The 12,816-nt window shown below is 28.9% G+C and overlaps 4 protein-coding genes across 4 annotated transcripts; all 4 read right to left on the bottom strand.

The window, feature by feature from the left end:
• LOC110601649 (heavy metal-associated isoprenylated plant protein 19) lies at nt 1-583 on the bottom strand. Its single transcript, XM_021738865.1, has 3 exons — nt 551-583; nt 349-430; nt 1-281 (listed from the first exon to the last, which is right to left on the bottom strand). Exons 1-3 carry the CDS (start codon nt 581-583, stop codon nt 1-3), a joined length of 396 nt encoding a protein of 131 aa, XP_021594557.1.
• Nucleotides 584-1,341: 758 nt separating this feature from the next.
• On the bottom strand, nt 1,342-2,737 carry LOC110601646 (peroxidase 24). Its single transcript, XM_021738860.1, has 4 exons — nt 2,450-2,737; nt 2,119-2,310; nt 1,872-2,037; nt 1,342-1,796 (listed from the first exon to the last, which is right to left on the bottom strand). Exons 1-4 carry the CDS (start codon nt 2,663-2,665, stop codon nt 1,387-1,389), a joined length of 984 nt encoding a protein of 327 aa, XP_021594552.1. The 5' UTR covers nt 2,666-2,737; the 3' UTR covers nt 1,342-1,386.
• Nucleotides 2,738-5,586: 2,849 nt separating this feature from the next.
• Nucleotides 5,587-7,130, bottom strand: LOC110601644 (peroxidase 24). Its single transcript, XM_021738858.2, has 4 exons — nt 6,793-7,130; nt 6,505-6,696; nt 6,260-6,425; nt 5,587-6,173 (listed from the first exon to the last, which is right to left on the bottom strand). The coding sequence occupies exons 1-4, from the start codon at nt 7,069-7,071 to the stop codon at nt 5,776-5,778; spliced, it is 1,035 nt and encodes a 344-aa protein (XP_021594550.1). The 5' UTR covers nt 7,072-7,130; the 3' UTR covers nt 5,587-5,775.
• Nucleotides 7,131-8,412: 1,282 nt separating this feature from the next.
• Nucleotides 8,413-10,075, bottom strand: LOC110601645 (peroxidase 24). Its single transcript, XM_021738859.2, has 4 exons — nt 9,700-10,075; nt 9,427-9,618; nt 9,141-9,306; nt 8,413-9,044 (listed from the first exon to the last, which is right to left on the bottom strand). The coding sequence occupies exons 1-4, from the start codon at nt 9,919-9,921 to the stop codon at nt 8,638-8,640; spliced, it is 987 nt and encodes a 328-aa protein (XP_021594551.1). The 5' UTR covers nt 9,922-10,075; the 3' UTR covers nt 8,413-8,637.
• Between the last annotated feature and the right edge of the window lie 2,741 nt (nt 10,076-12,816).

Raw genomic sequence — 12,816 nt, 5'->3', positions numbered from 1 at the left:
TTACATAACCGAACATGCATTTGGATTTTCATCACTAAATGACATTAACAATTCCTCTTCACAAAAATCCAAGAAAAATGGTGGCCCTGCATCATTTCCTTGATTATCATAATTTTCTTTTGTAGCCTTTTCTTTTTCTTCTTCTTCTTCTTCCTTCTTTACTATAATTTCTACTCTCTTCCCTGTCTTCTTCTTTAGTTTCTTCACAAGTTTTTGTGGATCGATACAGCCTATTACCACTACCTTGTGTTTGTTCATGTCTGTTGTAAATGTCTCCACTCCTAATAATAATAACGTCCAGTAATTATTAACTAATTAATCATGGTTTATATTGAATTAATTAATTACCTTTAAACTTTGAAATTGTTTTGGCCACGTTTCTTTCACATGCATTACAATACATGGAGACTTTGAATTCCACCGTTATCACCTTTTAATTGAAGAACAAAATAAAGATTTTCAAAGCAAAATAATAATAATTAAAGAAATAAAGAATAAAAGAAAAGGAAATTGAAAATATTAGTTTTTATAAAACCTGAGAAAAGCTTACTTTGAGTTGATCATTTTCCTTTTCATCTGCCATTGAAAATAAACAAAAGAAAGCTTAAAGAATGGCTTTAATTTGGACTTTTGCAGAAATTCCACCAGAAGATCGAAAGATTAGAGGCCAGGAAAACATTTTCAATTGGAATTCTTTTATTGCTTGATTTCAGAACCATTAGTTTTTCTTTTCTGTTAGGATAGATAATTTTAACACAGCTAATTTGTTTGATTTTACTATTTGAGTCGCTTTAATCTTAAAACTGCAAAACAACTTTACGTACACTTTCAAATCGGTCCTTGTCCAATCATTGATATGTCATTAACTGAAAAAATGTGTTGTCCGGACAAAAGAATGATTTAGTAAATTAAGGGAGCCCTATAATTTAAGGGCAAATCTCTCCATATTAGGAGCCCTAGCTATATATATATAGAAAATTTAAGGGCAACTTTCATTCGTTGCAAACTTTTTGAAATACTACTCAAACAAATATTAATAAAAACATAAAATTTATATAGTTTTTTAGGTTTAGGTCAGATAACGTTGGACGAGAATAAAACAATGCATGCACCAATTGACCCATGAATATTGCCTATATTCACTGTCTACACTCAGACAGAAAGTTAACCTTAAAGTATTGTCATGTTTCAATTTTCGTTTTCTTCTTTTTACATCAGTATGCAAGAGAAAATAACTCATAAAAAACAAGATTGGACTGATGGGTTGAACGAGATATATAAACAATAATAATTAGAATTAAACATTTTCATTTCATTGATATAAAAATATCATTATTCATTGTGGATTATTATGAATTTTTATTATTATTTCTATATATAATTATTTTATCCTTGAGGATTTGCAACATGGCAATTCTTCCTAATCTGTCCAGCATCTCCTGTAAGCACTTCAATGGCCCCCATTTTCTTCATCGAGTTGGCAAACCTGGCGAAAAAGTCATTAGATGTATTCAACTGTCTTACAATTCTGGCGGATCGTTCATCTTGGAGAAGTGCAGCATCAGACTGGAAAAGTCCTTTGTTTTGGAGAAGGATACTGAAGTAACTCTTATCAAACACCATTGAGCTTTGAGGATCCATCTCCACCGTTGTTGGATCGAATGGATTAGGGCATTGGGTTTTCAAGAATTCTGCGTAGTCTGGATCTAGTGAAGGATCACTTCCATTATTGCCATTGAAGTTATACAGCCTATTTGAGAAAGTAGCACAGTGAGCAACTCCTATTGTGTGACCACCTGCAGCTCCAGTTTAAATTTTAATTAAATGATAATTGCACCCTCCATCCATTAAACATTGATGAAATTTTATACCTGATAGAATCACAAGATCATCAAGATCAAGACCCTTGTCGTTGTATAGTTGCAAGAGAGTGTTGAAGTCTGAGAAAGGCGAGGGAAGGTTTGCATCCACATCAGATGCGAGAGAAAGGTTGCCATCTCTTCTTCCAGTTAGGACTTCCCATAAAGGATTATTAAACTGGCAATCAATGGAGTAAACTTTTTTTATTAAATGTGCAAATAGAAATATATTTATATTCATGACGAAACTACGTATTACCTGAAAGGAAACAGCATCACGAGCAGCCAAGGCAAGAATGTCTGCACATGAAACAACTCCAGGGCAAATTTGCTCGAGTTCAGATTTAATTTCATCAATCACATCATAACCTGACAATGATCCATCTGGAATTGAATCTTTTTCAGCTTTGGTACTTCCAACTGCATCTAACAGTATCGATGCATCGCATCCCTATAACACACGTCAAATCATAACTACACTCTTAATTATATCTATATATAAATGATCGTTGGATTCAAAACTTGCTTGAAAGAAAAAAGTGTTAGTACAAATAGAAGTTAAGTTGGTGCATGAAGAGATTAGGGCATACCCTAACAAAACAGTCATGAAAATGCATCCTCAAGAGTTTAGCGCCCAAAGCTGGGTTACTTTGGACCCTATTTCTTGTGATTGTGCTCACAGTGGGCTCAACTTGTGGGCAACTTGTGTGGTAGAAATTCTGCTTCAACCCATCAGCATTACGAATTGTGAGAGCTCCAAAAACAACAAGTGATAGCATAACGCATATGCCTTCTCTACCCATCATTTCTTTTCTTTGGCTCTAGCTAGCTACTTCAAGAATAAATCAAACAAGTGAAGCAAACAACAACAGAATGCAGAGTATATAGTAGAATGAGAAATGAATAAGAAAGCCCAAGGCAGACCATGCATCTAAAAGCTCGCAAGCGCGTTCGGATTTATAGGCTCAACTCGAAGACATGTTCGACAATATGAATTAATATAATAATCAGCACAACTTGTCCATAAACAATCTCCGCCACCGATTGATTAATGAACAATTAAGTAATTTAGGAATGTTGATCAGATAGTAGCAAGAAGGCTGGCATACGAGAGAAGATAAAACTGTCAGTTGTGAACGGCTGTGATCGCTTGATATAAAAGTAACGGATTATTTGATTAGGTGAAAGCAGTAGCATTTAGAATGGGGAATAAATTAATTAGACTTCACTTGGAATTTGGATTTTGATTGTTCTTTTTTTCTTTCAAGTAATTAAGCATCCTTCCTGTAACGAAGTTGGCACGCGGTGCCTTCATTTCTGGTAACTTTGACTTTCAACATTTCACGTCTACGTCTGCGAAATGTAATTGTCTTGATTATTAATTAATATCTGCTAATGAAAGTTAATTCAGTGATGATAAAAATTTTAAGATCATGATTTTGAATTTTAATTAATAAATCAATTCATCTATTTTTAATTTTTTTTAAATATTTGTATGCTGATTATAAAAATAATTAAATCATTTACTATACTTTGGTTAAAATTATATTTTATTTCACTTAATTATTTCGGTATCAACAATTTTTTTTCCAGTTATTTACTAGATACTTGGAAAAAAAAATTATAAAGTAGGCTTTAGGAAATTATAGGAATAGAAAAAAAGAGAAATGGTAAATGTTAGGTATTTATAAAATAATAATTTTATTTAGTTGATATAAAGATAAAATTGAAAAAAAATAGTTATTTTCTACTTTTCTTTATTTTTATATTAATATAAAATTTAATACATTTAATTCGATAATAAATATATTTAATTAAATTAAAAGAAAAATAAATTCAACGCCTCAATAACTTAGCATTCGATCAGTTTAATTTAAAATCGAACCAAATCAAAAATTAAAATTTTGATATTCATAAAAATTAAATCGAATTGATTTTAATCAGAAATTGAATTGAATAGGTTTAATTTAATTTAATTTTATCAAATTAAATTTTTAATAATTTTTTTATTTTTATACTTTATTTTTAGTATTTTAAAATTTAATTAAAATATTTTAATTTTAATATAATCTAATCTCTAACATTATTGAAAATAACATATTATTATTACTAATCAGTTCAGTTTGATTTTTTTTTTATTTTTTCTGATTAAAATCGAACCGAATTAAAATAATTAAAATTTTTAAAATTGAAAATCAAACCGAAATGAATACAAAATCGAATTAAAATTTTATTTCTTTTTTTGAATAAATGTTTTTGTTTCTTAATTGATTACTTATTTAATGTACTAGGAATGTCGGATATGCCCATCAGGATTAGAATCATTTTTCAAGATAATTAAATTTTTACGAATCCATTAATAATTTAATGTACTAAATTTTTCCTTAAATTTTTTTTTTAAAGCAAAACTACTTATTATATTAATAAAATTTCATTTTAGGATTATTTAGCCAAAATATGAGCAGTTAGAGTAATATTAGGATAAACCCATTTAACAAAAATATTAGTTCTTGAATTTAATAAAAATTTACAATTATTCAAAATCAAACCCTATATAAGATAATTTGGCAAAAATGCTTCTGCATGTCTAAACTCCTACATAAGATAATTTGACAAAAATGTTTTTTCTTTCTTATCTCTCAAATATAAATCATTAAACGTTTCCGACGACATAACTGAAGCATTTTTCATATCATACACTTTATAGTGGCCAATAAAATCTCATGTCAATTTAGCCAATGTCTCTTTATAATAACCACAATGGAGGTTTTTAATCAGAACTCAAAAATCACAATGAGTTGAAGAGATATGGAGAGGATTTTCATTATCTTGTATCTCATTTCAAACAAGCGATTGTACAATCAAGGGCCCCCATTCCCTATATTTTTAAAATCAACATTATTAAAAATCCGAAACAAATATCTTTTTATCTTTAATTCTATAATAGATACCCCTCTAAAGGATGTCATAAATCTGGCAAAGAGGTCTGCATATTATGAAAATTGATTGAATTGTATGTAAGAAACATTTTCACTGTACAAAAATCATAAGTGACGATCGAAATATCTCTAGAATTCTTAATAGGGACAACAACATCTTTTTTTTCATTGATGGTCAATTGATACAAATCGTTTTACATGGAGAAGGAGAAAAAATAAGTTAGGTTTAAGGAACAGAAAAATACGAAAATATCGAGATACAAAAGAACCACAAAGGGAAACTTATGATTGTCTTCCTTTTAACTCTTAAATTTAAAATTTCCCCAAAACTTGTTATCAGCCAATTCAATCTACATATATAGAATTTGCTAAAGAATATAATTTTCGCCAAAAAAAAAAGATTTCTGAATGTATCAACAACTCATCATGAATACAAGAGGAACAGAAAACAAATCCACCGCTGTTTGATTATGTTTAATTTTTAATTTTTTTTTTCCGGGTTATAAAATGGCCAGAGGGATACATGTATACTATCCTAATTAATATGGGATAGCGTAGATTCAAATCCAAACATTACTCGCTCAGACATTGCAATTCTCTATGTGGTCGGTTTTTGTGCGTAATTCTTCACTTTTTTTTTCTTTTTTCTTGAGAGACACATTTTTTAAATTAATTTTCCCCTCTTATTGAATTTTATTCTACATATAAAATAGACTCTTTTTTTACACAATAAACATAACCAAAAAAATTATGTTAAGTTATTTTAAAAAAAAAAATTAGTGCAAATTTATAAAATTATATAAATGGAGGAAATAAATATTTTATTATATATAATTTAGCAAGATTCTCTCGCTAATAATAATACATATATTTTTTTTAATTGTTGAAATCAATATAATTTCTATATTTTATCAATTAGCTTTTGCTTAATCAATACACAAGAAAATCACCAGTTGTAATCAGTCGTCGTCAATTAATTAATTAACGACGCGGCAGTTCTTCCTAATCTCTCCTTCTTCTCCTGAAACTATTGAACCCATTTTCACCATTGACTGACCAAAGCGAGCAAAGAAAGCCCCTTGATTTTGAAAAGTCCTGCTTAGCCGAGCTGCTTCTGGGTCAGTGAGCAAAGTGGCATCTGATTGAAATAGGCCCTTGTTCTGGAATAAAGCTTCAAAGTAATGGCTGTCAAAGGAGAGTGAGCTTCCAGGGTCCATATCAACTGTGGTAGTGAGACTTGGAGGGTTGGAACATTTCTGTTTCAAGAAATTTGCGTAGTCTGGATCAAGTGAAGGATCTGTGTCTCCTTTCCCCGTGAAATTGAAAATCCTATCCGAAAATGCTGCACAGTGCGATACTCCAATGGTGTGAGCCCCTGTAAAACATATATATATGAGTCAGTTGATATAGCTCAAAGAGAGAGAGAGAGAGTTTTAAGAAGAGGAGAGAAAGGAAAATGACCTGACAATGCAACAAGATCAACAACATCCAGCCCAAGGCTTTGAAATTGTTGTCGGAGGGTGGCGAAGTTCGCTGCTGGGGATGGTAAAGTTGCATTGGCTTCAGATGCCAAAGAAACTCTCCCATCTTTCCTCCCAAATGAAACAGGCCATAAAGATCTTCGAAACTGCATATTTAATTTAGCCAAATATGTCTTAGTTACTGTGCATATACATAATTATTGATTAAAATCCTTGTAGTCTTACTTGGAAAGCAACAGCATCTCTTGCAGCCAAGGCAACGATATCAGCACATGAGACAAGTCCAGGGCATTCTTCTTCTGCTTTGGCTTTTATTTCATCGATGACCTCAAATCCTGCTAACGATCGGTTTGGAACAGCTTCCTTCTCAGCCTCCGTGCCACCAGTCGAATCCAACAATATTGAGGCATCACATCCCTGCATGCACCAATATAATTTTGATGAAGAATTCATGAGAATCAAATATAAATGTTAAAAATTAGCTAGTGTACATGTATAGATATATAATTATACCCTCACAAAGCAATCATGAAAATGCATCCTTAATAGCTTGGCTGGCAAGGCAGGGTTAGCTGCAGATCTCCTCCATGTAATGTCCCTTGAAATTCTCTCAAGCTGAGGGCAACTACTCTCTTTTTCATTTCCATGTCCCTGACCATGATTATTATGATCATGTTTCTTACCATGATCACCATTACCACCTTTGTTTCCATGATCCTTTCCACTGGAAAGGTTGAGAACGGTCAGCAATAAGAGAGAAATGAAAAGGAGAATGAAGTTATTAGGCTTCATTTTCGCTAATAGAAACCAAATTGAATGAGATGATACTAAGGAAAAAGGTTTTAAGTTGTTCTGGGTGATCACTTGAATGAACAATGAACCCACCAAAATACCGTTTTTATAGTTAACCTGAAGCAGACAAATCCACCTTGATTCTTGGACTCTAGGTAATAAAAAATTATATATAAACATACTTTGTTACCTTCATGAACAAATAATTATGAACGATCAAAGTCAACTACTTCAACATGAATGAACCCAATAATTAATCTCTGAATTTTTTTAATTGTTAATTAATTGGTCGATTTGAAGAATACATAAAAAAAAAATAAAGAAAAATCGATTGACTTCTATTTGACGACTTAGAAAACTTTCTTTATAGTTTGTCATGATAAGCATTAACTACGCACCAGGGTTTATCTAACAAAGTCTTCTAATTGCGACAGAGTATATATCCCAATCTCTCATTTTGAAGGCAAAAATAAAATTAATTATTATTTCTGGTGGCTTCTAATTATTGCTGAAAGATGAAGTTATTTTAAGAGAACCCTAATCTCTCCATTTGAAGAAAATTGCCAGCTGCAAGATGTTTAATTAACTCTGGAGCAAGGTATCATTTTGCTTGTAATAATTGCTGAAAGATGAATTTATATTTTTTTATACTGAATTGAAATAAACAAGGAACTTGACTTCTTTCCATTAAATTAAGAAAGCTGATTGATTAATGTATTCCAACCATGATTCTGCACCTATGTTGATGATTCAATGTGTCTGCAATGTTGCCTTTAAGTTCCAACAATAAAAAGGAGGATCAAATATTTGCTTTACAAAATGAGATTAATAACTGAAAATTTTGTTCAAGATAAAAAAATATAGTATTTAATATATTTTAAATTTAAGATTAATTTATCTATTACTCAATGAATACTTTATTTTCATAAAATATATTACAATTAACTTTTTTATAAAATAAAAAATATTTCCATTTAATTTAATTTTTCTATGTAATAAATAAATTTTAAATACTCCATCTGTTCCATCATTTTTCTTTTTTTTTTTATTGTTTTAAAATTATTATATACTTTCTTTTTTTAGATTATAGTAGTACATAAATTAATTATTATAATTTTATTTTATTTTATTTTATTTTTAAGAAATTAATTAAAAATTTTCTCAATTTTTAATAAAATTTACTATATTTAAAATGGGTATAATTCAAAAGATAATAAAAGAAATTACATTTTTGCTTTTTCAAAATAGATAAAAATTATGGAAATTAAAGTTTATATTACGAGAACAACATTATACCTATAATGATTTTTTTTATATAAAAAATAATTATATAACATCAAATCAAACAAATTAATTGGGCATATTTATTCCTCATAGTAAACATTGTAAAAATAAAGAAAATTTTGGTTACAGAAGAGAGTAAAGGAAACTACTAATACAATATGTTGGTTCATGCATCAGCCAACTTATTACTTTGAACACTCTCAGAAATAAACTCAACATAACAAAATAAATTAATGCTGAAACTTTTTCAAGATGCTTTCTTAATCATAAAGGCAACAGCCATCAAGAATTCACCACCCTACAGTTCTTCCTGATTTCTCCAGCAGTTCCAGTAAGCACTTGGATGGATCCCATCCTCTTCATGGATTGTGAAAATTCAGTGAAGAACTTTCCAGAGTCCAGCAATTCGTCGACGATATTTCTAGAGCCCTTGTCAGTGAGAAGTGCAGCATCAGATTGGAAAAGGCCTTCCTTCAGCTTGAGAATTTTGTAGTAATTGTTGTCGAAAGATAAGGGGGTGGAGGGGTCCATTGGAACTATTGTTGTGTTATCTGCGAGGCTTCGGCATTGGGTCTTCAAGAAAGAAGCATAGGTTGAGTTCAGAGAAGGGTCTGCGTCACCTTTTCCTGTGAAGTTGTATAGCCTGTTGCTGAAGAAGTTGCAGTGTCCTACCCCAATGGTGTGTCCACCTTACCAAACGTAATGAATATACATCTAATGTCAATTTTTTGACCAATAAAGGAAATGCATGGGTGGTAAAATGATTAAAGCATTAAAAAATTTACCAGATAAGACGACAAGGTCATGAACTGTTAGGCTTTTGTTAGCAAAAGACTGTTTGAGAAGGGTGAAGTTGAAGAAAGGTGAAGGGATGTTGGAGAGAGCCTCTGATGCTCGAGAAATTGATCCATCTCTTCTACCAGTAAGCACCTCCCAAATTGGCTTTTTAAACTGAGCTCATTAACCACAGCAACAGACATACAAAAAAAATGAAGTCCATTAGTTATTAGGGCCAAGGAAACCAATTAATTAATAGTGACAATAATTCCTGAAATTAATGTTCACATATACTTGGAAGGAAACAGAGTCTCTAGCGGCTAGAGCAACAATATCGGCACAAGAAACCACTCCAGGGCATTTCTTCTCTAGCTGGGCCTTAACCTCATCTATCACTTCAAAGCCTCCTAGAGATAGATTTGGAATTGCTGCCTTTTCCGCAGTGTTATTTGTCGTGGAATCCAGCAACACAGAGGCATCACAGCCCTGCCCGAAGAGGACAAAATAATATACATATGTGTGTTGAAAAGAAATATATAGTATATGGAATAGATGGAGAAAAGTTACCCTAACAAAACAGTCGTGGAAATGCATCCTTAGAAACTTGGCAGGCAATGTTGAATTGCTTGCAACACGCTTCCAAATGATACTCTTCACAATGTCCTCAGCCTCTGGACAAGTATCTTTGTAGAAGTCTTTCCTCAGTTCCCCTCCATAGCAAACTCCTATTGCATAAGCTAATGCAATGGTTATCAAGAAGAAGAAAGCTAAGCTAAAGCTAGTCCTCATTTTTTTAATTTTTTCTCGCTAAGCTCTCCCTCTATCTCTCTTGTGCTGCACTACTGCAAAGCTAACGAAGGGCTAGGCTTCCTTATATATCTATCACTGAGACAATGGTCTTTTACCAGCTTGCTTGGTACCATAAAAAAGCAGAATTTTAAAATTAAGAGATTCTGGTTGACTTGTGCTTCTTAACATGCTTAGTCTGAACTTGTCAGGGTTTGATGAATATATAGTGTAGTTTATATAATTAGGTTTATAGATCCAGTTTTATAAATATGCATGGATAACACGATCTCATTAATAAATCAACCATTATCAAGTCCTTGTTTTTATATTCATTGCTGAAGGTTTATTTAGGCAATATATTGAGATTTATATATTAAATATAAATATATTAATAAGTTAACAAATAAACAACCATTTTAAGTAATAAAGATATTAAAATTTGAGGGAGAAAAATTTAAAAAAAAAAAAAAAAGGAGGGGGGAAAGTAAGTGGAAGGGTGTATAAAAGGGTTGATTAAATTAAGAAAAAGCAAGGTTGGCATAGAATCTAATTAATCATTTCATTTCTACCAAATGGCATAAAAAATAAATAAAAACGTATACGCATAAGCTAATTAATTTGAGCACTCTTGGTGGTTGCCTTTTAATTTAATATATGATTTGTGATTGATCTCTAATTTTATATTTAATAATGTAATTAAAGGAACATATATGCATGTGGAGTTGTTCAACCAATCTCCTCGGGACAAAATTTTGATGCAAAATATATATTTCTTAATTATGTCCTTTAATATATGATTTAAATATAATTAAAAAAATAAAATAAAAAAACCCATACCCCGCTAATCACGTCCAAAGAAAAGAAATGATAATGGGGAAGAAAATAGTGCATTTTTCAAATCTTAATTTGATGAATTATTGTCTCCGACGTCTGTGTTCATTCATGCATTTATATGGTGAGGCTTATTAATTTATTTTTCAAGCTAATGATAATTAAACCATTTATTAAAAAAAAAAAAACTTTAGAAAAGTGGTATCGACGCGTTTTTAGAAAATTTACTAATTCATTTTTTTTTATCACTATATTTTATAAAATTTAATTTTTTAATTATTTTGCTAAAACAACCATTAAACGCTTTAAATATTATAATTTTAAATATTACCCTTATTTAGTCCCTTTAATAAAAAAATAAAATAATTTGACTGATAATTATTTATAAGAAAACTAAAAATTTAATTTTATAAAATATAAAAATATTTTATTGAATAATTTTAAAATAAAATAAAATAATAAATTTTTAAAAAACCTAAAATTCCCAGTAATTCTACCTTACAGAGATTACTTAAAAGGTTGCTTAATCTTATAATATTATTTCTGTCGTGTGTATCTGAAAAAAGTAACTACCTTTATTAATTTCTTTTATTTATATCTATTTAATTATAAATATTTAAAATATTCAATATGATGATTTGAATTTCAATGCACAATGAAAAACTTTTGTAAGCAGATCAATTAACTTTTTTTTTTTAAGCAGAGATTTTAATTAATTAATCATAGAAAATTTGATAGAAAAGGAGCGATTAGGAGGGAAGGAACCCAGAGTTAGAAGGCCCAACCAGGTCAGGGCCACCACCTATCAGTCTGATGACGAAAAGGCCCCTTACAGAAAAAGCCTTTGAAGATGTGTATTTTTTTAAAGCTCTTGATATTTATACACTTCTGGTCGGCGTCACTATAAAAGAATATTGATAGAACTAATTAATAAGGGCTATTTGTCATTTGGAGGTGATGAAAAAAAAAAAAAAAAAAAAGAAAATGAGATTTAACTGCTATCTCGCTGTCAAAATCCATACTTGACCCGTTTTACAGGACTTGACGCTTTTTAAAGAAGCCTCAAATCTTTTTTTCAAAATAATAATTTAGTGCTAAATTATTATTATTTTTTTAATTATTAATATATTATAATAATATATTTATATAATATTAATTTAATATTTTATTTATATTATATTTTTTATGATAATAAATTTTTATAATATATTTAATTAATTTTAATAAATTATTATAATAATATTATAATTAAATAATATCAATTATAAATTTATTTATAATTATAAATTTATTGATATTTAATTATTATATTTTTACATATTTTATTATTTTAATATATAAAAATATTATAAAAATTAATAATAAAAAATATTTAAAATTATAATATTCCGCTGTTATTAAATGTTTAATTAAATAATTAATGAAAAAGTAGATAAATAAATTAATTAATTAACATGAATCTTTAAAATTATAAAAATTAAATTTATATTTTATTGAACTGCTTTCATGCAATCTTAATATTTTTAATTTAAATATTAATAATAAAATATATTAGCATTTTATATTGTGAGATAAAATATATTTAAATATTAATATAATTAGAGTTATGAGATAAAATTATCCGGTGATTAAATGTTACACAAAATCACTAAATTATTTGTAATTCATTAAAGAGAAAAAATAAATAAATAAATAAAATAATTAATATATTCTGCAATTAAATTAATTTATTTATTTATTTCTTATTAATAAATTATAAACAATAATTATCTCATACAATACTTAATAGCATGATAATATTATAACTTTAAATATAATTCATCAAGGATAAATATTGTACGTGATGATTGGCTTGTTTATAATACATTAAGAAAAAATAAATAAATTAAGTAATTAATTAATTTCTCCTCGATAAATTATAAAAAATCCAATGATTTTATACACATTTAATAATAACAAAATAATATCATAATTCTAAATATTTTTTTATAAATCCTTTGTTATCAATTTTTATCGAATTTCTGTATATTAAAAATAGTAAAATATAATAACTAAATATTAGTA

The sequence above is a fragment of the Manihot esculenta genome, chromosome 15, assembly GCF_001659605.2.
Source record: "Manihot esculenta cultivar AM560-2 chromosome 15, M.esculenta_v8, whole genome shotgun sequence".
Taxonomy (NCBI): Eukaryota; Viridiplantae; Streptophyta; class Magnoliopsida; order Malpighiales; family Euphorbiaceae; genus Manihot; species Manihot esculenta.
Note: the sequence above shows the minus strand (reverse complement) of the source record. Positions and strands in the feature narration are given on the sequence as shown.